The 25,988-nt window shown below is 39.9% G+C and overlaps 1 protein-coding gene, 1 long non-coding RNA gene and 1 other non-coding gene across 5 annotated transcripts in view; 2 read left to right on the top strand and 1 right to left on the bottom strand.

Moving 5' to 3' along the window:
* LOC108392865 (uncharacterized) overlaps positions 1-15,833 on the bottom strand; it is a 43,286-nt gene extending 27,453 nt beyond the window's left edge. For both annotated transcript variants that reach the window (XR_001852134.3, XR_001852136.3), the window contains exons 1-3: positions 15,579-15,833; positions 13,086-13,181; positions 2,009-2,133 (exon numbers count right to left, since the gene is read on the bottom strand). This is a non-coding gene — a long non-coding RNA (uncharacterized lncRNA). The remainder of the gene's footprint in view (positions 1-2,008; positions 2,134-13,085; positions 13,182-15,578) is intronic.
* The window catches only part of NPSR1 (neuropeptide S receptor 1), a 110,608-nt gene that overhangs the window by 70,971 nt on the left and 13,649 nt on the right, over positions 1-25,988 (top strand). The window contains exons 3-6 of one of the 2 annotated variants that reach the window (XM_017653347.3): positions 3,717-3,820; positions 12,598-12,691; positions 17,570-17,771; positions 23,851-23,927. In XM_017653347.3, coding sequence (XP_017508836.2) covers positions 3,717-3,820; positions 12,598-12,691; positions 17,570-17,771; positions 23,851-23,927 — 477 coding nt within the window. The remainder of the gene's footprint in view (positions 1-3,716; positions 3,821-12,597; positions 12,692-17,569; positions 17,772-23,850; positions 23,928-25,988) is intronic. The other variant, XM_017653352.3, reaches the window with a different exon arrangement.
* LOC118966957 (U6 spliceosomal RNA) lies at positions 21,315-21,416 on the top strand. The gene has a single exon (XR_005053713.1). It is a non-coding gene; the product is annotated as a U6 spliceosomal RNA (small nuclear RNA).

Raw genomic sequence — 25,988 nt, 5'->3', positions numbered from 1 at the left:
ACTTCTACTTCAATCAGCCAGTCGAGCAACAGCAGTTATAATGTAGTCATTCATTTAATGGAAAGCTTCTAAGTTCTAACTATGCCATAAGACAGTGTTAAGGTCTGGAGATGTGAAGGTGAATAAAAAATAATTTCTATCCTCCCATAGTATAGTAGAACTAGAAACACACAAGATAAATGTATTAATGTGTCACAGGTACTTTCATACTAGGGCAGGGAGAAGCCCACAGGAGGGGATCAGCCAGTCTCAGTAGTCAGAAAAGGCTTCATCAAGGAGGTAAGCTTGAACTAAACTCAGAGGATTTAGGAGGTGTCCTTCAGGTAGAGGTACAGAAAGAACCTCCCAAGTCAAGGGAGCAACATAAAGGGGCTGACAGAGTAAACAGATGGGGATGATAGAGGACCAGTACAGGGTTCCCAGTAAGAACATCTTTTGAAGTGACTCTGGATTAACCAACACTCCTCTTCAAAAGACCCCAGCCAACTAACACCCATGACTAGCAGGATAGGCCCTACTGAGCCTGTCCATTTCTGCTCCCACCTCTTGACATGAGTTATATGTGTCTGCCCCCAAATTGGTTTATGTAAGTTGTACTCATTATTGAAATTATGTAATTAACATAAGTAACATTAAAGAGTTGTTGTTATGTGAAAATTAAGTTGGATACTTTGGAAAGACTTGACATTTCTTTCTACTGAGTCACTAAAGGAAGCTGCAGTAGAATTAAGCTCAGGGAATGTAACTGTAAAAAAATGAAGGATTATAAAAATCCCGCCACCAGAGAAGGGCTAAAACTGTGTCCCACGCAAGACCTGCCACGGATACTAACCAGGAGCTGGACTGCCATAGGGGAGACATTGGAACACCGAGAGTGTCCCCCATTCAAGGCCCAGGCTCACAGTTCTATTTAAGACTGAGGCTGAGCCAGGATAAAACAGAGCCCACCAACCACCCGTTCAGCAAGTATTCAGAAACAAGCACCAGCAGTGTTACAGGAACACAGCTGCCATCAAAAGCAGGGAGTGGAGCCTTAAAACTCAGCATCCACCCTAAGAGCACATCCAAAGGGCAACGTGAGGACTGCAGGCTGAGGATGAGCAGAGCAAAAATCACTAACGCAGTCTTAAGCCTTCATGAGAGACCCCTGTGCGCACATCGCTGAATGACTGAAAGAAGATGAACTGACAATACACTGATGTCGCTTTCTACACACGAGCCATGCAGTTTCTCATCTCACTGTTCCCCACCTCTGTAACTGTTCATGCCGTCATCTGTGTCTAGAATCAATGTCCTTCACTCCCTTGCCACCTGACCTATCCTTACTGGCCCTTTACTGTTCAGCTCAGGTGTCACCTCATTCTTGACTTGCCACTCCACCCATGTTCATGCTCCAACTGGGAACCCACATTCACGCTTGCCAGAAATCCTCAAAGGGACAATAAAGCCTGCTGTGAGCCTGCTTTGGCTTTTCTGAGTATTACAGTTTCCTAGGATCTTTCACTGAACAAATTTTAAGAAGCAGGACTAAGAGCATGGAAGTGATTAAGCCTTTAAAGTGTACTCTTTGTTCCCAAGGTCCTGTTAGTTATCATTTAGGAAAGGTTTATTTGCAATGTACTCAATTACTTAAGTAACTAAACAGCATTTTACTGATCAGATAGAGCAGCATGTGCTTAATAACAACAAAGGCTGTGGCTCAGTTCCATTGATAGTCTACTCCCAGATATGGGTCACTGTACAGATTGAGCTCAAGAGGAAAAAAGAAATTTTGCTGGAGAATATTATAATTGTTCATACAGACACTTAGATCTAGACAAACATAAGTGTAGGTTGTTTTCCCATTATTTTCAAATTAAGGAATAAGTAAACCGAAAGAGAAGAGCCAAGTAACTCCAGTGTCCATTCTACTCATACATCCAGTCCATTCATGTCAGGAAAATCTTCATGAAATCCCTATTGGACCAGGTCACAACCCACAACTCTCAGGACCCTGCTCAAGTCTGACCTTGTCAGTTAGACCTTCTCTGATTACCCAGAACTGCTGTGAGATTTCTCTTCTCCAATCTTTTGACACTTTTACATTTCTGTTGTAGTTCCCAGGTGCTTGCCAATGTTTCTAATTGCTGTTACCTACAGAGGAAAAAAAAGAAAAGAAAAGAGACAGGCATGAAACTGGAAAGGCCATATACCCGTTAGTGGTGGGCCCTACCATGTGAATGGTCAAGGAAAGTTTCTGCAGAAGGGCCCATAAAAGGCAAATAAGAACTCAATACACTGATAAATGGAGCAGGGCAGGGAACACCAGCACATGAATAATCTGTACAACTCTATACTGAGGGCCTGCTGCAGTATGCTTAGCATCCCCAGACCCATCCACTACTTGTCTGCAGTTCATTATAACTTGACAGTTACAAGTTAAACCTGTGTTCTATCCATATTCTTTCCTTTCTTCATGTAAACACAGCTCAGCCTCCATCAGCTGATCACAGCCAATTACTTTTGCGAGGACAGTGACTCCTTTTTTTGACTGCTGGTTCCTGGACACGAGGAGTCCCAAGTGCCATATAGGGCAGCCATAGCTTTTAGTTCAAGGGGATGTTTGCTATGTCCCCTGGTAGGATTGCACCTCCTTTGAGGACTAGAACTTTCAGCCTGCAGAGCAGACAGTTACACAGTGTCCCCCAGTGGGTCACTGGGAGTGATGCTAAGTGAGGCCATTCCTGCCTGTACCTCTTGGTTCTCAGATGTACGTACATCTGTTAGTGACACAGCACCATAAAGAGGGCTCTGATTTACTGCATATGCAGTATGTTGAAGGACGATGCTCCATCTTTTCAGAATATTGCCACCAGGCTGACACTTTGTAGGCAGTCTATTCCAGTGCTGCTCTTAGAAAACACCTGCTTCTAGGTGGTGCACTATGTGATATAAACAAGGGATTCTATGATCAGGGGTTAAGTCCTATACCCCCTTCACTATGAAGTGGGTCCCCTGGTCAGACAGTATGTTGTGTGGGATTCAATTCTTGGTGGGCAGTCTGAAATCTTCTAGGGGATGATGAGTGGTGTTGACTACAACTCAGAGGTCGGAGAGGGCAAGCTCATACCCAGAATAGGCCTATCAATGGGAAGATGGACAACTGGCCCTTGTAGGATTAAAGGGGCCCAATGTAGTCAACTTGTCACAAAGTAACCAGTTGGTCTTCTCAAGAAATAGCACCATATTGGGGCTCAGTACAGGTCTCCAGTGTTGGCAATTGAAAGACATTCAAAGACAGCAATAACTAGACTGGCCATGATAAGTGGTAATCCATCATATTGGCCAATTAGTAGTCTTCCTCTCTGCCATGTTGTCCACTCCATTCATGTGGCCACCATGCCTGTTCTGGAGTGACCAGTGACAAAGCCTGCATAACGTCACCTTCACAAGTCATTCTGTCTATTGGTTTAGTACAGGTCTAACTCCCTTACAGCTCCTCTTCTGTGACTTCAGAGTTCAACCTTATGATTAGTATATTCCCCTTCGGTCGTTACCAAATCCTTCCTAGTTGGCTACATTGGATAAGTCAAAGGACTCCTGCTTACCTTACTTTTCCTCAATGGTCACCTGATGAATCAGAAAAAAATAAATGAATCTTTGCAGAAATTCATTTCTACTGTGGCATGGCTGCAAATTTGAGAGACTGAAATTAATCACTTGTGTGTTTTTGTTAGACTATTTCACAGGCCTGGTTAACATCTTGACAGATATCATCTGGCGATTCACTGGAGACTTCATGGCACCTGATCTGGTCTGCCGAGTGGTTCGCTATTTGCAGGTACGTAGCACCTTCCAAATGTGATGAGACAAACTGATACCAATGTTAGCTCTTGGATTCTTCATAAGGAAAATTCAACAAAATCTTGCACTCCTATGCAACAAACTGCTCACTTTCTCCTAGTTTAAAGGACAAGCGAAATTTGTTTAAGATTTTTTAAATGTATTTATTTTGCTAAAAGTAACACATATACAAAGAAAACACAAATAAGCAATAATAAGAATATAAACATTCATATTTCAAGCGTTAAGTAAAATTTCTGGGTCAATATTCAGGCTTTTGACATATTCTGGCTGTCTTTTGTCCATTTGGCTGTAATAAAAATACCACTGAGTAAGTGGCTTATAGACAACAAACATTTATTTCTCACAGTTCTGGAGGCTGAGAGCCCAAGATCAGGAAGCCAACATGGTCAGGTGAGGGCCTTCCTCCAGCCTGCAGACTTCTCATTGTGTTCTTACATGGCAGAGGGGCAAGGAAGCACTACAAGGCCTCTTTTATAAAGGGACTAATCCCACTCATGAGGGCTCCACGCTCATTACCTGATCTCATCCCGAAGGTCCCATCCCCTAATGCCATCATGTTGGGCATAAGGATTTCCAGTATATGAAAATTGTGGGGATACAGTATTCAGACCATACATAGTACTGACTAAATAATCTACAGAAGATTTGTCAATTTTTGTGGTTTTTTTCCCCCTCAAACTAACTGAAACAATGGCTACTGTTCTTTTTGAAAAGCTGGCAGTTATGTTAGAAAATCGGCATTATCTGTAATTGTTTTAACGTGCATTTCTTATATTACCACCCAAATTGGCATTTGAATTTCTTCTCTAAATTGCCTATTATCTTTTCTCAACTCTTTTGTGACTGGGATGCTTATTTTCTCAGTTATTGCTAATATCTGTTTTTAGATTAGAGACACTTATATTTTGCCTGCTGAATATGCTTCAATTTAAAAAATATAAGTGTAAAATAAACATTTAATGTAAAATATTACATATGTACCAAATACATAATTGAATTATTAATACATCCTACATGTATATTACATAGATTAAAGCACCTCAACTAAGTATGAGAAGATGCACCACTTTAAAACTGGTGTTAAGATTAATGTATCCTGTTTCTGAGATCTTAGAATTATTTTGCATTAATATACTTTTATGCTGGTGCCAGTACTTCAGGTCTAAATTACTGTAACTTTACAGATGTATAGTGCATTTGTATAAAACCTTATTCTGCTAAATCCCATTTATTAGTAAGTTTCTTCAAGAATCTCAGCATTATATTCATAAAGTGAGATTATGATTTTCATTTGTTTAATCATTTTCAGATCTTGGTAATGGAGTTATGCCATCTTCATAAAATTAATAGAGAGTAGTTACAATTAAGAATCTTCTTTTGTGCTCTGAACATAACCTTGTAAGTTTAGTAAATGTGGAGGAGTCTGTATTACTAGCTGGTACTAGTATTTTCTCAGGGGTAATTTTTTTAAAAATTTATTTCACTTTCTTCTTGTGGATTTTTGCTTCCTTAAAGATGAATGTTTTCAATTTCTTATTATATCAATTACTGAGAAACAAATTACACTAATACTTAGTGACTTGAAACAATAAACATTTATTATTTCACAGTTTCTATTAATCAAGAATTTGGAGTAAGTTTGCCTGAAGGATCTGACTGAGGCTTATACTGAGGTTCTACCAAATGTTGCCATGGACTACAGTCATGGAAGGTTTGACTGGGGCTGGACAATTCATTTTCAAAGTAGCTGGCAAATTAGTGCTAACTTCCAGCAAAGCACTCAGTTCTCTGCATGGGCCCCTCCACAAGTGTTCTTTAGTGCCCTCCCAACAAAGCAGCCTCTTTCCCAAGAGTAAGCCATCCAAGAGAAGGAGGGTGGAAGCAACAATGAACTAGCCTCAGAAGTCAGACAACATCACCTCTACACTATTCCGTTGGTCACACAAGTCTGCCCTGAATTAGTATAGGGGGGAAGGGAACCACAAAAGGGTTCCAGGAGGCAAGGATCCCTGGGGACATCTTGGGGCTGACTGCCACTCTAACCTTCATTTCTTTTTTAAATTTTTTATTAAGGTATGATTGATATACACTCTTATGGAGGTTTCACATGAAAAAACAATGTGGTTACTACATTTACCCATATTATCAAGTCCCCACCCATACCCCAATGCAGTCACTGTCCATTAGTGCAGCAAGATGCCATAGATCCACTATGTGCCTTCTCTGTGCTACACTGTTCTCCCCGTGATCCCCCACACCACGTGTACTAAACATAATACCCCTCAGTCCCCTTCTCCCTCCCTCCCCACCAGCCCTCCCACACCTCTCCCCTTTGGTAACCACTAGTCCCTTCTTGGAGTCTCTGAGTCTGCTGCCATTTTGTTTCTTCAGTTTTGCTTCATTGTTATACTCCACAAATGAGGGAAATCATTTGGCATTTGTCTTTCTCCACCTGGCTTATTTCACTGAGCATAATGTCCTCCAGTTTCATCCATGTTGTTGGAAATGGTAGGATTTGTTTCTTTCTTATGGCCAAATAGTATTCTTTATCCACATCTTCTTTATCCATTTATCTATTGATGGACACTTAGGTTGCTTCCATATCTTCGTTACTGTAAAAAGTGCTGAGATAAACATTGGGGTACCTATGTCTTTTTGAATCTGAGAAGTTGTATTCTTTGGGTAAATTCCAAGGAGTGAGATTCCTGGGTCAAATGGTATTCCTATTTTTAGTTTTAGGAGGAACCTCCATATTGCTTTCCACAATGGTTGAAATAGCTTACATTCCCACCTTCAGTGTAGGAGGGTTCCCCTTTCACCACATCCTCACCAGCATTTGTTGTTCTTAGTCTTTTTGATGCTGGCCATCCTTACTGGTGTGAGGTGATATCTCATTGTGGTTTTAATTTGCATTTCCCTGTTGATTAGTGATGTAAAGCATCTTTTCATGTGTCTGTTGGCCATCTGAATTTCTTCTTTGGAGAATCGTCTCTTCATATCCTCTGCCCACTTGTTAATCGGGTTATTTGCTTTTTGGGTGATGAGGACTGTAAGTTCTTTATATATTTTGGATGTTAATCTCTTGTCAGATGTGTCATTTACAAATATATTCTCCCATACTGTAGGATGCCTTTTTGTTTTGTTGATGATGTCCTTTGCCATACAAAAACTTTTTAGTTTGATGTAGTCCCATGAGTTCATTTCTGCTTTTGTTTCCTTTTCTCGAGGAGATGGATTCAGGAAGAAGTTGCTCATGCTTATATTCAGGAGATGTTTGCCTGTGTTGTCTTCTAAGAGTTTTATGGTTTCATGACCTACATTCAAGTCTTTAATCCATTTCGAGTTTACTTTTGTGTATGGGGTTAAACAATAATCCAGTTTCATTCTCTTGCATGTAGCTGTCCAGTTTTGCCAACATCAGCTTTTGAAGAGGCTGTCATTTCCCCATTGTATGTCCATGGCTCCTTTATCATAGATTAATTGACCATGTATGGTTGGGTTTATATCAGGACTCTCTAGCTTGTTCCATTGGTCTATGGGTCTGTTCTTATGCCAGTACCAAATTTTCTTGATTATTATTCTAACCTTCACATTTTAAAAATAAACATTGCAACTGTGTTTTTCTACATGTTAACTTAAAAATGTCTTCTTTATCGATAATTATTCATGTAAGTAATATTCCTTATAACAGTATTTACAGTGAATACCAAGATAAAACTGTATATAAAATATATTTTGGTGACATAGTGAAGATGCGTACAAAAAAGTTAACTGATCTTTGACAGAGGAGCAAAGATAATTCAAGGAAGAAAGGGCAGCCTGTTTAAAAAATGCTGCTGGAGTCATTGGACATCCACATGCAAAAATAAAAACAGAGCCTAAATACAGACCTTACACATTTCACAAAAGCTAACTCAGGAGGGATCATAAACCTGAATGAAATAAGTGATACTATAAACTACTAGCAGATAACGTAAGAGAAAACTAGGGGACTTTGGGTTTCTTGGTGACTTTTTAGATACAACCGCAAAAGCAGTCTGTGAAAGAAAAAAACTGAAAAGTCAAATTTTATGAAAATTTAAACATCTTAGTTTTGAAAGACACTGTTAAGAGACTGAAAAGGCAAGACACAGAATGGGAAAAAACTTTTGTAAAACACATATTTGATAAAGTGTTTTTATCCAAATTAGGTAAGAAATGCTTAAAACTCAACAATAAGAAAACTAACAACCCACTTAAAAATGGGCAAAAGATCTCAATAGTCACTTCACCAAAGATACACACAGATAAGAAAGAAGCATATGGAAAGAAACTCAACATTACATGGCATTAGGAATTTGCTAATTAAAGTAAAAATGTGATACCACTATACAAGTATTGGAGAGGCTAAAATCCAAAAAAAACTGATGATATGAAATGCTTGTGAGAGCATGTACCAACAGGGACTCTCATTCTTTCCTTGTGGGAATGCAAAATGGCACAGCCACTTCGGAAGACATTTGGCAATTTCTTATAAAATTTAACATACTTGTACCATATGATCTAGCAGTTGTGCTCTGAGATATTTACCTAATTGAGTTGGCAACTTATGTCCACACAAAAACCTGCATTAGAATGTTTATAAGCAGTTTTATTCATCATTTCCAAAAACTGAAGCAAGATGTGCCTCAAAAGCTGAATGGATAAATAAACCTGGTACATCCATACAATGCAATATTATTTAGCAATGAAACAAAATGAGCTATCAAGTCATGAAAAGTCATGAAGGAATCTTAACTATGCATTGCTAAGTGAAAGAAGCCAGTCTGAAAAGGCTACATACATAAGATCACAACTACACGACATTCTGGAAAAGGCAAAACTATGGAAACAGTAAAAAGATCAGTGATTTCCAGGATTTGGGGGAACTGAATAGGTTAGAGCACAGGGATTTTTAGGACAGCGAAGCTTTTCTGTGTGGTACTGTGCTGATGGATACATGCCATATGCATTTGTCAAAACCCATAGAGCTTTACAACACAAAGAGTGAACCTTAATATAAGCAAGCCATGGACTTCAGTTAACAATAATATATCAATAGTAGTTCATCAATTTTAACAAATGGATAACACTAACATAAGACGTTAATAATAGGGGAAAGTGTGTGTGTGTGTGTGTGTGTGTGTATGTGTGTGTGTGTGTTGTGAGGGGTGGGTAATATGGGAAATTGCTGTACTATTTGCTCAATACTTTTCTGTAAATCTAAAATTGTTCTAAAAAATAAAGTATGTTAATTTTTTAGAAGTCAGTCCAAGGATTCTCCTTTAAATGAATCCAATCTGGCATTTTTCTAAATAAAATTTATCTAAGTTTCCTGCATTTAAGTCTCACTTTCCTGCAAGATTTTCTCTGGTTTCATATTTCCGAGGTCATTTTTGTCAGAATTGAGGTGTGGGGTAGTGAGAATTCAGACATATGTCCTCAAACTGCCATCTGTTCTCCAAACGGTATCCCATATGTTGTTGATGTGTAGAATTTTCATTGTTGACATTTATGAATTGACTATAATTGTACTTTGATTTCCTTTTTGATTCAAGTTAATTACAAGGGTGTTTAAATTTCCAAATGGTATTTAAGAAAAAAACATGATACTAATTTCAGCTGTTATTACTTGTTGTTTTAAATATGCAAATTGTGTAAGTTTCACTTTTTGGAATCTATTGGATTTTTTTCTTGGTAGTTTGGTTTATGACCAATTTTTGAAAGTTGCCTAGATATTTTATAATAATGTTTTATTTTTAAAGTTTGTTTAAATTTTTTCTATTTATTATTATGTTTATTCCTCTGTAATCTTTGAACATTTTACTTATATATATCTTCAGTGTTATGTTAATTGTTACATATAAATTTCTTAAAATTCTATTGCCATTATGTATTGTATCATTGTATCTTTTATTAGTATGAATAATCTATCACATGTAGTACTATTTGTTTTGAATATCAATCATCTGATAGTATTATAATGAATGCCTTTCGTTAATTTTTAGTTGCTTGATATATTGTTAGCCATCACCCTATTTTTAAACATTGATTATCATTTAGTTTTAGAAGCTTCTCTTCAAAATCATACACAGTTGGATTTGGGGAAGGGTTTTGTAAGTAGTCTTTGTTTTAGAGAAGGAGCTTAGTCCATTCATATTTATTGTGGCAAATAGTGTTCGGTGTTATTTCAGGCACCTCATTTTAATCTTTCTGTGTTATTTTTTGTATTTTCTTGTGGATTATTTTTCCCTTTAGTATTTGGTTATTAATTGTAGTAGGCTAAAAAAATGACCGCCCAAAAGATATACAAGTCCTAGTCATGAAACCTATGGATGTTAACTTATTTGTCAAAAAAGGATGTTGTAGATGTGATTAAGTTAAGGATTTTGAAATGGACAGATTATTCTGGTTTATCCTGGTGAGTCCAGATGCGATCATATACACCTTTATAAGAGGGAAACAGAGGAGGCATTATAATCATGAACTCAGAGATGGGATTGGTGTGGCCACAAACCAAGGAATGCTGGCAGCCTTCTGATGCTAAAAGAGGCAAGGAGTGGGTTCTTCCCTAGAGCCTCTGGAGGAAGGTGGCCTTGCCATCAACTTAATTTTGATCCAGTACACTGATTTTGGACTATTTTACTCTATAAATATAGAGAATAAATTTATGTTTATTAAGCCACAGAGTTTGTAGTTATTTGTTATAGTAGCCATAGGAAACTAATAAATTACTTTTCTCCATCTTTAATTTTTAAATGTAATATGTCTTCATCAAAGTACAAAACAAAAGGAGTATCTAAAATGTCTAAATAGACATTTATCATGATTTAATTCCTTCTACTCTCTCCCCCCACTCAAGTTCCCAGATTTTTGCCTGAAATGTTTCAGAACTATATTTATAGCTATTTTATAAACATTTTCTTTTTGCTTATCAGAGCTTTTATTATTTAATCCCCTTTCCTCTTTTTTAGTTTTTAATTTTGAGACAGTTCTCAATCAGCAGAAATATTTCCTCAAGTAAGATTTTTCAGGAGAGTATATAATGTTATATTTTCTTCTCTCTTATATATCTAAGAAAATTATTCTGTGCCTTGGCACAGAAATGGTATTTACAAAATTCTTGGATCATAATTTTTTATTTCAAAACTCTGAACATGTTTTTATACTGTTTCTGGCATTTGTTATTGAGAAAAAGAGGCATGACAATTTGAGAGGATTTCTTTTATATAGCCTTTAAATATATATATATTTTTAACCCAGTAGATATTTGACGACTCCTTAAATTAAGTGCTCCTTTTGAGTGTGTCTCAAAGTAGATCTCCTGTTATTAATGTTACCTCTTCCTCTGCACACTTTTATTGTGACCTTTCTTCCTGTTCCAAACTCCGAACTTGTGTCAGCTACCTCACTCAACTGCAGATGGCCACAATTTTTAAAACCTGTTCCCCACGACATTGCCCCTCATAGGGTTCTGCCCTTGGGAACTCTTTTTCACATCCTTCTCTGACGCCACCTCCTCATCATGTGAGGCCAACTTTAACTAATTTGATCATATGTAAAATTCCAGGTTTCCTTTAAGGAGACCGTTGTCTGATTTTTTTTAAGTATGGCCATAATTTTTCTCTCTGTCTCTACTCTATATCAACTTTTTTATCAAAAGGAGAATTTCTTCTTATGCTCCTCAGGGAGCCATCAGAACCCCCCCTCTGTGGCACCTTCCACATTAGTGTTGGCACACATTTGTGGTTTTCTTACAGAAATAAAGATGATAAAGGACAACAGTACAATTGGTTGTAATTTGTCTGAACCAGGGAAAGGATGAAAAATGTACAAATTCAGGCAAGAGTTACTGCCAAAGTCATGTTATTTCTGTTTCATTTCAGAAGAAATTCAGATGCTCCCCCCTTAGATATCAGTCTTCAAGTTATTCTTCTACCCACTTGGGATCTGGCTCGAAGGTTACAAAGGAGACATATATCTAGACTTGGTAGGAATGAGGCTCAAAGTTACGTGAAAAATTTCCACCTTTCAGAGTTATTTCATTTAATTACAGTCTGAGTATGCTCTTCACATAAGAGATACTAACCTCTCCTATCCCAATTTCCTTCTCTGCAAAGTATGCAAATAACACTGTACACAGGATAATTAAAGGGCATGGGGAAGGTTAATAACAGAGATGGTGGGAAGGAGGAAGAGGAGACTCAAAGACTGACCCTCCTGAACAGCTCTGCTGGAGAAGTCGCTGAGGAAGGGGCGCTCTGAGCCAACACAGATGGTAATAAATGATTCCCAACAGTACACGTGCTCCCTGCGGCCAGACCCCTTCTATCGCCTCAACTACTCACACTGGAAAAAGGCAAATTAACTTTTGTTTCTAATTATTCTGGAATGTCAATTGTGGCAGAGAAAATTGGTTTAGCTTTTAAATTCAATTACAAACAAATGTACCACGCAAATGTCAAGAGGGACTGGTCTTGAAATGTGGAGTCTCCAAGAAGCCAAGTGACCGAGTGAGCGAGTGAGAGTGGGAAGCATTCTCACCTACCGTCAGGAGCGATGCAAATTCCAGCACCGAAACAGCAATCTGCTTCCTGACGCAGGGAATCCATCATTCCTCGACCTAACCGAAACTTCATCTCTCCCTTGGTTCAAAATAGCACAAAACACTCTTCTGTCCATTATGTGCATTTCCTTCCCTTCTCATGCACCTCCTCTCATTTCTGTCTTCAGGTCGTGCTGCTCTATGCCTCTACCTATGTCCTGGTGTCCCTCAGCATAGACAGATACCATGCCATCGTCTATCCCATGAAGTTCCTACAAGGAGGTGAGCTGCCTTGACCAAGTGCTACGCCATAAGAATTATCATTGGGTGAGGGTGGGACTGTTTTCACTAATATTATCTTCTTAAAAATGGCTCTCTTCTTCCCCCTTATTTCTCCTCCTGAACTTCCTTCCCCTCTCTGTAGACCTGATTATCCAAAAAGATGTAGAAAAGAAAGCAGGATGCCTGGGAAAATGCTAATGGTTTCCTGGATGGCCAAGAGTCACTAGGGAGGGAATTTTGCTGGGCCCACACCTTGACACTAAATGCATCCAGCTGCTCCCTTTAGAAGAGTGCTGACACACACACATACACGCACACACACACACACCTATCCAAAGCAATGAACACTCCCACTTCAACTTGCTCATTTCCCAGAAACAAAAGCCTTACTTACCCCAAATCCATAGAAATAATTGGAAAGATGTTTTAATTGATAATCATACTGGAAATAAGGAAAAATCTTCCTTGGTCCAGTGATGGTGAGTCTTCCCTGAAAGAAGGAGCAGATGGATCAGAGGGAAGGCTGAAGCCACAGAGCTCACAATATTCCCAGCTGACACTGCAGCAATGAGGGGAAGTGGGGACTGCTTTCTAAATGAATGCCCAGGAAACTGGCAGAGTGAGTCCGGGACAACAGCACTGGGGTTAGTAACAGCAGGCCTCCCTTCCCCTGCCCTCCACCTCCCAGAGTAACGGGGGTGCTGGAACTGAAGGGACAGAGTGCCGTCCGGGAAGTAGTGATGGAGGAATGGTGGGAGCCTCATCATGGGACTGACTGTCCATCACTCTGTCCGTGGGCAGAGCCCACTCTCCTTGGCAAGCCCTGAAAGCAAGAGCCAATGTTTCGTGACCGGTACTACATTCTCCCAAGCAGAGTGTGAAAACTGATATAATGAAGAACTGATAACATGAAAGCTTGATTACAAAGATGAGGTGCAATCAGATATCATAAAAATATGTGACAAAAGCCAAACTGTGGAAAATAGATAATACTTTAAAATGCCATCCCACAGAACTTACACCTAAATAAGCAAAATTAACAAAGCAAGCAAAACTTCACAATACACAGGATTAATGTCATCGGATACAATTGAATAAATCAGATAGCATTGGCACAGTACTTTGCATGGCAAGTTAATAATACCTTTTAATAGAGAACATACATAGTTCTTTGATGTGGAAATTCTACTTCTTGGTATCTTCTCTGAACAAACACCCACATGTATGCATGTACGCTCATGCACTGTGCATTGTAACATCACCCAGAATAGCAGGAATTCAATGCTAACCTTGGTATTCCTCAATGGAGGAATGGCTAATTATCCTATGAAGTTTCAGTAGCTTACGTTTATCACGTACTATATGCCATTCATGATTCAAAGCTTTTTTGTGCATGTTAATCCTCACAACAGCTCTGTGAGGTAGGCCCTATTATTATCTGCATCTTACAGTCTGGGCAATTGCAGTTCAGAGAGTTAAGGTAACTTTCCCAAGGTCACACAGCTCATAGGTGGAGTGGCAAGATTTGCACCCAGATGGTCTGGGCCCAGCGCAAGTGCCCTTGTCTATTACATATCCTGCCTCTCAGTGAGGAGGTAGTATAGCCATAGACAGTAATATAGATCGACATGAAAATATCTACATCATATTTTGAGTGATAATAACAACATGTGCAATAATCCATGTACTAAAACATTAATGTAAAGAAAAAACTCAAAACAATGCTAGATGTTGTTTTGTGTACAAAGAGAGAGAAAGAGAAGAAGAGCAGGAGAGAATACAAGAGAGAGGAAGGTTCTAGAATAATTAACAATTGCTTGCAAGGACCGACCAGCCTGTCCTCACTCTGGGGATTGGAGCTGGACTAGCCGTAGTAACCATGGGAACTTCCAGGCAAAAAGGTAATTTATATACCAGAAACACATCGATGTGTTGTGTGCAATTAAAAGTGATTCAAAAATATAATTTACACCTGTTCCTTAGGCTTTTTCTAGGTTGTTGTTTTGCTTTTTGTTTCTGTGAAGGTCTGCATCAAGCACCAAGCTTTCTGGGCACCGTCATGCCCTGGTGATTATGATAGAAAAGGGATGGGATGAGGGGACATGGGAGAGACATACTGTGAAGTAAGTATGCAAAGGTGTGATGCACTTATTCATCCATCTATTTATCTACTCCCAGCAGGCTCCAGGAAAAACTGAACGCAGTGTAGAAAAAGATAACTACACCAGAGCATTTTAAGGTACAGAAAATAGGAGTGAAGAGAAAATTAGTATAAGAAAATGTGTGAGGGGTATCTCAGGACAGTTGCTGCAGATGGAGACTCTGGGATCCATAGCGAAGAGGGAAACATGGTCAGTTACATGTCTCACTATACTCATTAGGCTAAAAAAAAAGAATCAACTGTTTAGCTCATGGCAAATATGACTGGTTCCAGGAGACCCCGTGCAATGTGATGAACAGTGTGCTAAATTACAGGAAAGGCAGCAATGAATATTACAGTGTTCTTTGAAAGATATAAAGTAATGTATGTCCTCACTATGAAATTAATAGAGGATCAATGTAGGTACGGCACTTAGAAAAACATCATCTCCAATAGCTTCCGAGAAAGATGAAAGACTGGAAACACATTAACCATTTCCCCTTCCTCTGCCCAATCCCAGCTGAAGTCGTGGAGGAAACATGAATAGGGGTGATGTGCAGCTAGGAAGAGAGCGAAGGAAAGAGGCCACCCAGATCCCCACAGATGCCAAGCCCCCTGGGAAAGGTGCACAGCCTTGTAGGAAGTGGAAACGATCCTGAAAGCTCCAGGGTGAGGGAGGAGGTGAAAGAGGGCTTGTGAGGGCTCAAGGGAGCCCTGGGCTGGCATCGTCTTGGTGCTGCAGCTCACCGGACTTGAAGGGCAGCTGTGAGGAGCAAGGTGCGGGGCTTATGCCGCCAAGCTAAGAGAAGGCGAGGAAGAGAGATTTCCCGCGGCACAGCGATGGTCTTCGGTGGAGGACGGAGCACCCGGAATTCCGGTGGGGTTCAATGCCGCTGAGCAGGCGCAGGGCAAAGGCAACTCATCCACAGGAAGGGGAGGAGGAGGGGAGCCGCCTTCTACGGCTTTGTTAAGTACTTAAAGTAGTAGCTTCCTTAGCCATCAGAGCCAAAGAAGTTGACAATTCTAAGGCTCTTTAGGAAAAATAAACATAAGAATTATTAGGAAAACATCTACTTATAATGAGAGAGATATGTAGTGCCAGATATTAAAACATAGTATAAAACTTTGATAATTGACACAATATGACAGTAAAACCAGAATAACCTAAGTAAAGCATATGGAATACCAAATCAGCTGGGAAAGAATGAATTAGTCAGTACATGGTGTTAGACTAGCTGTCTAACCATTTGAAAAAAATAGATTACCATCTGTCATGGCTAATTTCAAAGTAAATTCCAGTTGGACTGAAAAAGTAAACATTTTAAACATGAAAGATATGGGTATGGGAAAAACATTTATAATTTTGGTGAAGGAAAGAGCTTTCCAGGAATAACACCAAATATAGAAACAATGGGAAAGAAGTTTTTATTACTTCAAATTTTTAAAACTCTTTATACAAACAATGAACATTGTAAACATACTTAACAAGCAAAATGACAAATAGGAAATACTTGTGCAGAACAGACAAAGAGCTAATAAACTCCTTATCAGAACCCCCGGCAAAGAAATAAGAACATATCAGCTGAAAGAGTAGGCAAAGAACATGAACAAATTAGGAAATGAAGAGACACAAATGAATGGATGACAGATAGAAGTGTTCCTTTTGACTGCTAAATGGAGAACTTCAAGATTAAACATTTGTACAGGAAATCTTACCCACCGGGTAACAGGATGAAGAGGAAGAATCCTCTCAGCGTTGGGAGAATAGAAGGAAACTGGGCACTTATGTACACTTCCAGTGGGAACTATAAACTGTGGCCACTTTGGGGGAAATTTAACAATACTTTGCCAAAATTTTGTTTCTTAGTGCTCATCCTGAGAAAATAATCAGAGCATTGCAAAGGTATATATATGAATAAGTTTGGTATAACTATAAAGAAAATGTTATTTTATTGGTGCTTTACAAATTGACCTCACATACTGGCTCCAGAGGGTTCATTTCGTGGACCTGCTCTGGGGCAAGTTTGGAAGGTGCTGGCTGTCAGTCCATCCTCAACCTGAGCTATGTGGGCTTCCTGCACTCAGCTGAAGATAAAATTATATTTGAAGACTTTTACTACCTGAAAAATTCTGAATGCCACTTGTACAGCTGTAAAAATGAAAAAAAAATGGTCATATTTTTTCCAGAGAAAAAAATTAGGTTGCAAAACTGCATATGCCATCTTTGTATACGTAATCTATTAGTCATATATGAATGCATCATCAAAATTAAAAATTTAAATTGGCTGTTTCTGGGTGGTGCCAGTGTACTGCAAGAAGGACGCCAGACAGACCAAAAGCCCCAGCCTGGCCGTGAGGATGGACAGGGTAAACAGAGACAGGCATTTGCACAACGACCTGTCATGTGTGTATGGTACAATCTATACATGGTACAAACTATGCTACAAACTATACTGAGCTCCAAACTACAGGAATGGATTCATTAACATATGAGGTCAGGTGGATAAACCAGAGAAGGAGAAAGAAAGTAGAAATTGTGAGGCACTGACCTCACACCAGGCAGTGCGCAAGCATTCCCTCTCTAGTCCTTGCACCAGCCCTCAGTGCTGGGCCTATTATTCCCATTTTATACTAGAGGAAGCTGAGGCTCTAAGAGTCCCTCTACACAGTGATCATTTTCTACACTATCCCTAGGGTGTTTCCAGATGCCCAGACATCCCTTTCTTTCCTTTGAACAGAAAAGCAAGCCAAAGTCCTCATCATGATTGCCTGGACTCTCTCCTTCCTGTTCTCCATTCCCACCCTGATCATATTTGGGAAGAGGAAACTCTCCAACGGTGAGGTGCAGTGCTGGGCCCTGTGGCCTGATGACTCCTACTGGACTCCGTACATGACCATTGTGGCCTTTCTGGTGTACTTCATCCCTCTGGCAATTATCAGGTAAGAAGCCAGCAAGCCAGACCCACACAGGGCTTTCCTGGCTTGGCAGCAGCTTCTCTCCTCCACTGCAGGGCACTCACTGCTCCTGGGTCCTTGGGGGAACTGGGCAGGCCACAAGATTTTACCTAAAGCTGCCGAGTGCTGAGCTCAAGTCCTCCAGAGAAGAAGGAGGGAGAAGGAGGAGGGAACTAACATTTTCTGAGTGTGCTCTAGGGGGTGGGCATGCTAAGTGGCTAATACGTGAAATAACTACTAACGTCCCCATTTTATGAATGATAAAACTCAAGCTCAGAGAAATGACCTACTTAACCTCACACAGGATTTAAGCCTACATTTGTCTGATTTCATACCCTGTTCTTTCTCCTGTATCATGCAGCTTTTCAAATATAAGAAACAGTACCAGTTTGAGAGGTCTTACAATTGAATAGGTAGACATACTTTATCTGAAACTGAACAGAAAAAGCAATACACACAAGAAATACGCTAGAGTGTATGTGCGCACAGTGAGGTAGGGTAATGGCGGGGAACACTTCTTGGCAGCCACCATTGAAGGAGGTTTTAATTTGCATTTCTTTCATCACAAATGAGGTTAAACACACTTTATTATCATTTTTGCTTTTCAAATAAATTAGCTACTCATACTCTTTTACCCATGTTTCTCTATTTTTATTTTCTTTATTCTCTATCGTTAGCACTCCTTTTTATATAATAAACTTCCTATTTTAAATGTTGAGGATATTTCCCTAGTTTGGCATCTGCTTTTCCAGTTTAAATCTGTTTTTATTTTTGCATTCAGTTATTAAGACTGACATAATTAAGGAAAAGAGAGAAAGCATGAATAATTAAAATTAGAATTGAGAAAGTCAGATGACTAGATTTTAAAAGTTAAAAGAATAATAGGAAAGCACTTTGCAAAACCTTATATAAATTCATGTGAAAATATGAAAGACATGTATATAGCTTTTCTGTAACATGCAGGTATTTGATATTTTAATATATTCACATCTACTCATGCTTCTCTTTACATTTTTGCATTTCATTTTTCTTAGGAAATTGTCCCTGCCATATACTAATCAAAACTTTGACTTACCTTTTTTATGATTTGTTATTTTAATTATTTGAAAAAATTTCAGCATTGAGCACATTAAAAATATCACTTTAAAAATATATTTGATGATTTATTTCCAATTGTCCTAATACCATTTACTTGTGATATTGGATATGAATTTAAGATCTAAGTTAAATTTGTTTTTTTAATGCTGTGTCTTTTGTCCCAACATTACTTACTAAATAGTCTATCTCTTCTCTATGGTATGAAATGGCAATTCTATCAGATGCATATTTATATTATAAATATTCTTGTCACCTTATTTTGTTCTTATTTTCTCTGTTCTCTACATTTAGAGAGTAACCTTTTTCTTTTTTTATATTTCGAAAATATTTCCCTGGTTTGTCATTTGCTTCTTCATTTTGAGTATGGTTTTATTTGTTTTCAGTTAATAGCAAATAGTGATTGAATAATAAGAAAAGGAGAGAACACACAAATAACCTAATTTGTTAGTGGCTCTTCTGGCACTAACACTATGCTGGTTAATTATTGTAACCTTACATACATTAATATCTGCTAGGACAAGATCGCTTGTCTTTTTCAAAGATTCCCTGGCTCTTCCAGGGAAAGCTGCTGACACTCTCCTTGCATTTCCTACAACGGCCATAACAAACCATTTGTTGTTTCCAGGATGCCCTATACTCCTGCCACCTCTGTGCCTTTGTACACATATTCCCTATGCCTCAACATGCCTCCAAACTCACCTGGCCTTGCTTCTAGCAAATTAGTTCACACTCTTCATTTCTCATTTCAAATACTAACTCTACGTGGAGCTGCCCCTGACAGTTCCAGGCCAAGGAAAGATCCCAGTGTCAGGCCCTAACTTCCAGCCTCAGCTTGTCCTTGTCCCCATTAATGCTTCCTAGTAGTATAATAGCCTACTTTTGCACCTCTTCTTTCTTGAGTACAGGAACTGTTCCAAATCTGGCACACAATGGACACTTCTTGAATGTTGGACTGACTGATAAATTTCACCAATCAAAGGAGAGAGGTGCCATGACTCTCTGACCCACACACATACATGCTCCCCTAATATGGGTATTTCTGGCCAATTAGTGCCTAAATCAGTTTCTGGCTTATGTTAGGTCTTCCATAAATATGTGTGAAAGGAAAGAAGGAAGGGTGGAAGGAAAGAAGGGAGGGAAAAAGGCTAAGAGGGAAGCAAAGAGAGAGGAAGGAAGGAGTTGTGTTGTCTGGGGCAGACTCCCATGAGAGCTGTGTGGGAATAAAGATTTTGCTGTTCCATCATCAGTTAAATTTGGGTCCCAGAACTTGAAACCATAGTGATTGTCAGTAAAAGCAATACGTTGTTTTTCTGGGTCAACACAACTTATGTTGTTTCGAAATTCACTTGACATAACTGTCTAACTGTTAGCCCTGGTGTCATTGCTTACTTTGATTGTGGTTATTTTCTTGCAACCTAATTGATTTCTCATTCTCCTATCATTGTTATCTCTGTGAGACAGACGGGGAGGTATAAAAAAATCTATGGTCAACAGTTGCTAAAGAATAAGTGGAAAAAAGCATGCTTGTCATAGAGCACTGATTTACATTATATGAAAAAATCCATTTACTTTGCTTAGGGAATGGGGATCAGACCTTGGAAAGCCCCAGGCTGAGACTGGTACTGTCTGTGGAGTACAAGGCCACAGTGTGTCTGAGGCCAGGGAGGATGACTCGAATCAGTAAAGGAGGTGACATCCTATATATTGTTACCTGAGAGGTGGCAAGAGTTACGTCTTTTAAAAAAGCCATCCTCATTTGTTTGCTAAATTATGCTAGATGTTTGTGATTGGATTTCCAATATCCATTACACTCTGAGTCCATCATGGCATCCTCAAGCCTCAGCATGCCAGTGGCTCAGGAAGGTCCACATGATCTAATTCTAGCCAATGAGATGGGAGGAAGTGTCTTCTGAGGAGCTTTTGAAAAATTCCCCATTTGTAGGAGAAAAGGCAGAAGAGGTTGGCTTCTCATGTTTTGTGGACCTTGCTGTCCCTGGACTGACCCCTGAAACTGCTGTAGCCTGATTTATGAAAACATCTATGCTGAAAAAAAAAGAGAAAGGACTGAAAGGACTCAGATTTCTGAACTTCATCTTTGACCCTTTAAATTTGCAATTACGGGAGATAAATATTCTAATTGCTTAGATCAATTTGAGTTGGGCTTACTGTAACTTTCTACAAAAAACTTTCTACAGAAATCCTGGCTGATTGTCAACTGTCCATACTTACTGGTTCTAGACATCAGTGAATTCATTGGAACTACTTAAGTCATCAGAGTGAATTCTTCTTCTGGACCTTTAGGAAATCGCAGTGTGAGAAGTGCTATGGTAGCATAAATAGATAGTCCTAGGGGCCCCACAGCAGAGGGTCTGGAATCAAAGAAGGTATTCAGGAAGATTATGGCAATATTCAGGCAGGAGATTATCAGAGGTGCCTGCTTCAACAGCACAAATACTAAAATTGGCATAATACAGAGATTAGCATCGCCCCTGCATAAGGATGTCACATACTTGTGAAGTCTTCCATACTTTTGTGTTTAATGAGTATACAGTTTCAGCTGGGGGAGATGAAAAAGAGATGGATAGTGGTAATGGTTGCATAGCAACATGACTACTTAATGGCACTGAACTATATGTTAAAAAATGGTTTAAATGGCAAATTATATGTCATGCTATATTATTAAAAGGTCATCAAAACATAAAAAAGAGATGGTAAAGGTCTGAAGTTATGCTGAAAAGCAGGAAAATACAGATTAAGGAGATTTTGAAGAGACAATCCACAAAACTTGCTGATTAATTAGGTGAAAGAAATGAGGGTGAAGAAAGAGACAAATAAAATTCAGAGGTCTCTCTGATGCATAACTGTCACACTCTGAGAAGTGGCCTGATCGGGGTAATGAAAAAAGCAGACACTCTTCTTCCAGGGAGTTTTCCCAGCTAATGGTAAAGCTGGTACCAGCTTTCCACTTACCTGATGGGCCCTGAAGAGACTAGGTGGGGGTGACTCAGGCCCAAACCAATAACACATGAGCTGTTCCTTAATATTTCATTGTGTATATGGTTGATGGTCAATAAATATTTGAATTATTGATCAATTAAGCTCTGGGGTTGCAATTGTAACACACAATTAATGCTTCATGCTGGCTGTAACCTTCCCTTGAGTTTTCATTTACCTGGGGAAAAAATAAATAAATACTCAGCTTACAGTGAAGAATCGACTCACTAGTCATTTTTTCTTCATTTTTTCTTTAATGTAGACAAATTCCAGAAAAGTCCCTGGATAGGCAAATGAGAAAGAATGGGTCTGCTCCCAGAAGTCCCGCAGCTTACCTGGTGCACTCGGGGGTTTCCTGAGCAAGAATGGGAAAAGCAATAAGGAGCAGAAGGTTTTAACACAGTCATTAATTAAGTTATGGTCTGAAGATCATTAAAAGCAATTAGTGCTTTGTCAGCTACTGCAGACGAGAGCTCTGATTTTTTTTTTTAACTGGTGATTCTCAAGAGGGAAGCTTGTGCAGTTTTAAAATAGAACAGTGTTTTGTCCCAAAGTTTTTTAGAAATGCCAAATAACGAATTAAAGAAGGGTGTAAATTTTTATACTTATCAAAAGAGATGAAGGATACAAAATTTGATGAAGCTTTTGAATCATTAACACTTGGTTTTCCAGTTAGGCAGATTATATCATGCAAGAGTAGATGTGCTATTGTGTGAAAAATGGGGAAGAAAATGACATTTATTGAGTCTCTGCTAATTTTCAGGCATGCACTTGGCACTTTAAGTGTTGTGACACTTGATCCCTAAAATACTCTGAAGAGGTCTATATTATTAACTCCATTTTACAGTTTCAACTAAGGCCTGGTATGTTAGCCTGTTTGGGCTGCTGTAACAAAATATCACAGACGAGTTGACTTATAAATACAATAAATTTATTTCTCCCAGTCTAAGGCTGGAAGTCCAAGATCTGGGTGCCACAAGATCAAGTGAAGGCCCTCTTCCAGTTTTCTGACTTCTTGCTCTGCCCCTACATGGTGAAAGGAATGAGGGATCTCTGTGGGGTCTCTTGTAAGAGCATTGATCCCATTCATGAGGGTTTTGCACTTATGACCTAATCACTCCTGAAAGGTCCACCTCCTAATCCCATCACATGGTCATGAGGATTTCAACATACACATTTGGGGCAGCACAGACACCCAGGCTGCATCTCTTGGTATATTAATCTATTGCTGGGTAACAAACTATCATGAACCTGGTGACTTAAAACAACATACATTTACTATTGCACAGTTTCCTGGGTTCAGGAGTCTGGACATGGCTTAACTGGGTCCCCTGCTTAGGCAAGATGGCCATCAAAGTGTCTGCCGGGACAGGTGTCATCAGAGGCTCAACTGGGGAAGGCTGTTATTCCAAGCTACTGTGAGTTTTTGATAACATTATTTTCTGGGGCTGTAGGACTCATGGCAGCCTGCTTCAAATCCAGGACCATAGAAGGACAAAAGCAAGACAAGTGCTACACTATTCTGCAATCACAGACATCTCATCACTGTCACCCCAGTGCATTGATTAGAGGCAAGTCACAGTTCCTGGCACACTCAAGGGCAGAGGATCACTTAATGGCATGAACACCAGAGGCAGGAAACATTGAAGACTATCGAAAGTCAAGGTCATATAATCAACAAGTGGTCTTAACATTTCTGACCTGAAATCCTGTGTTTGGATCCTAATCTCAGCTATATCTTTAAACATCTAAGTTATCTTGGAGAATCATATTACTTCACCATGTCCTAGCCCCCTTGCTTAAAAAAGAAGCAGCTGCTATCTGCTATGATTCTAGCATTGGCAAATGGAACAAGCAGAGGTGAAGGACTGACTCCATGCTTCATATTCAGAGAACCGGAGTGGTCCTCTCTCCGTGTTCCCAGAGTAGGGAACCACCAGCTGTTTAATATTACCTTTGGCTTTTTCTGCAGTGTCATCTATGCCATTGTGATCCGAACTATTTGGACTAAAAGCAAAGCGCATGACATGGTGATTTCCAACTGCTCAGGTAAGACACTAATCTGTATCAACCAACTCTTGGCTAATTTGCTTTTGTAGAGGCTTGCAAATGAAAATGAGTTTGGCTTTTTCTGGCTAGAACAAGCCTGTGCTGTCTATCAGAGCCCTGGCAGACCACACTGTCCAAAGGCTGTCCCCAGCAGGCTCTACCTTCTGCACTGGCCTCCCTGACAACCAGGGGAAGGGAGGAGGACTTCGGACCTGGTCACACTGTGCCAGCAGAGTCCATCAGAGCAGCCTCTGAGCCAGGACCCAAGGTCACCCAGTCTCTCAGGCCTGGCCAAGAAGCTCCATGGAGGACACTTGGATGACAAGAGGGAACTGTCCAAGGAGACCACCACACATTCAGCAAAAGACGAGGCAGACCTTTCTATTTAGTTTGAATTTATAGATGGAGGAAACTGCCATCTATCCATGCAACAATCCTAGACCCTGAGTCAGTCAAAGCATGGTCCAGCTTTCCCCACCGTCCTAATTCACACCAGAACCAGCCTGAGATCACATGTTAGAACGCTTTCCCAAATTCCGCTGCAGTAAAGCTGAATGTAGAGCACCTCCCACATGTGGGCAGCCGCTGAGACTTGCAGGCCTTCTCTGCACCCAGGCAAACATTGCTGGACCTGACTGAGGCTAACCCAGACAGAACACAGCAAATCAAGTGCCAGAAAGAGAAGAGAAAGGACTCTGGTTTTCTATTTATTATAATATGACTGATTCTGTAGGAAGAGACCAGCTTTGCTCAGGCTCCATGCCTCCTCTCCTTCCTTAAATACACACAATACTGGCCCACATACATAAATGCACATATTTGCACACCCAGTCTCTCACACACACCCATACACACAGACACACATTCAGATGCAGGCACATACCCATACTCATCCACATGCATACACATGAGGGCAGCAAGGTGTTACAGATCCCTGAAAGAAGAAGAGCTTGTTTCTGTTCCAAACATTCCACTAAGAGCTGTGCCACCTTGCACAGTCATTTAACCTCTCTGAACTCCAAGAGGTTAAAATGAGGAGACATACTAGAGTCCCTCTAAGTACCCCCTTTTCAAACTTGGAACTAATACCTTTAATGGACCAACACCAAGATGGTTTTCCTTGAAGCTACTTCTTCCAGGGTGACTGGGAGAAATCACAGTGATTCACAAGAATTAGTGGGCACTGGTAATCTATGCCCCTTTCTCTAGGAGAATTTGTTGAGTTGTATAAGTCTCAGTATCTTCATCGGAATTCAGTTCACTGCTGCTGTGTCAGCAGTGGTGCAAGGGACTGGGAATGCAAGGAATAACAGCTTGGCTCCTGACTAGAGGAAGCCTACACTCTCATGCACTGGGTCTCTTCTCTGGCTGCCTGAGAGCACTGCCTGGTAAGCTTTTCAAATGCAATAATACCTGGACTCCACTGTCTGACATGATCAGAATCAGGGGTCTGGGCATCATTCCTTTTGAATAGCTCTTCAGATGATTTGAATGTGCAACCAGGTTCAACGACCTCTGGTCCAGTAGGAGACACAGTGTTAGTCAGCTGACTTCTTCACTGAGAGACAAAAAATAATCCAGAGATGTGCACAGGCTGCTCAGAAATTTTCCACCCATGAAATGCCTATCACTGAAACACATTAAGTACTCTAATTTTTGTTAGAACACCCAAACTTGGGATCTGTAGTGTGCTTCTCTTCCACCACACTCCCTCTAGAGTTCTGCCTTCAGACATTACTCGAGTCTCATCTCTTGAAGTGTTTTGTTTTGATGTATTTAAAATCTAAAAGATGACCACTAGTGGTAAGTGCAAGGCCCAGTTTGCTTTCGGTAGGCTGATGTCTTCCTGTACTTTCAGATTTAAATCATCCTGGTCCAAACCCCTGTCAGGATTTTTGCCAGTTCCAGAAGGTGGTACGTCTTCCCTGCCTGTCCCTCTGAGCTCTCACTCTCCCTGTCTCACCTCCTATGGCCTTTCTGTTCTCTCTGCTGCCAGTCCAATGAGACATGGAATACCCATCAATTTCCCTGACTTCATCATTCTCAGGCATGAATATAGCA

The sequence above is a fragment of the Manis javanica genome, chromosome 6, assembly GCF_040802235.1.
Source record: "Manis javanica isolate MJ-LG chromosome 6, MJ_LKY, whole genome shotgun sequence".
NCBI classification, from domain to species: domain Eukaryota; kingdom Metazoa; phylum Chordata; class Mammalia; order Pholidota; family Manidae; genus Manis; species Manis javanica.
The sequence above is the reverse complement of the archived record's forward strand: the minus strand, read 5'-3'. Positions and strand labels throughout refer to the sequence as shown.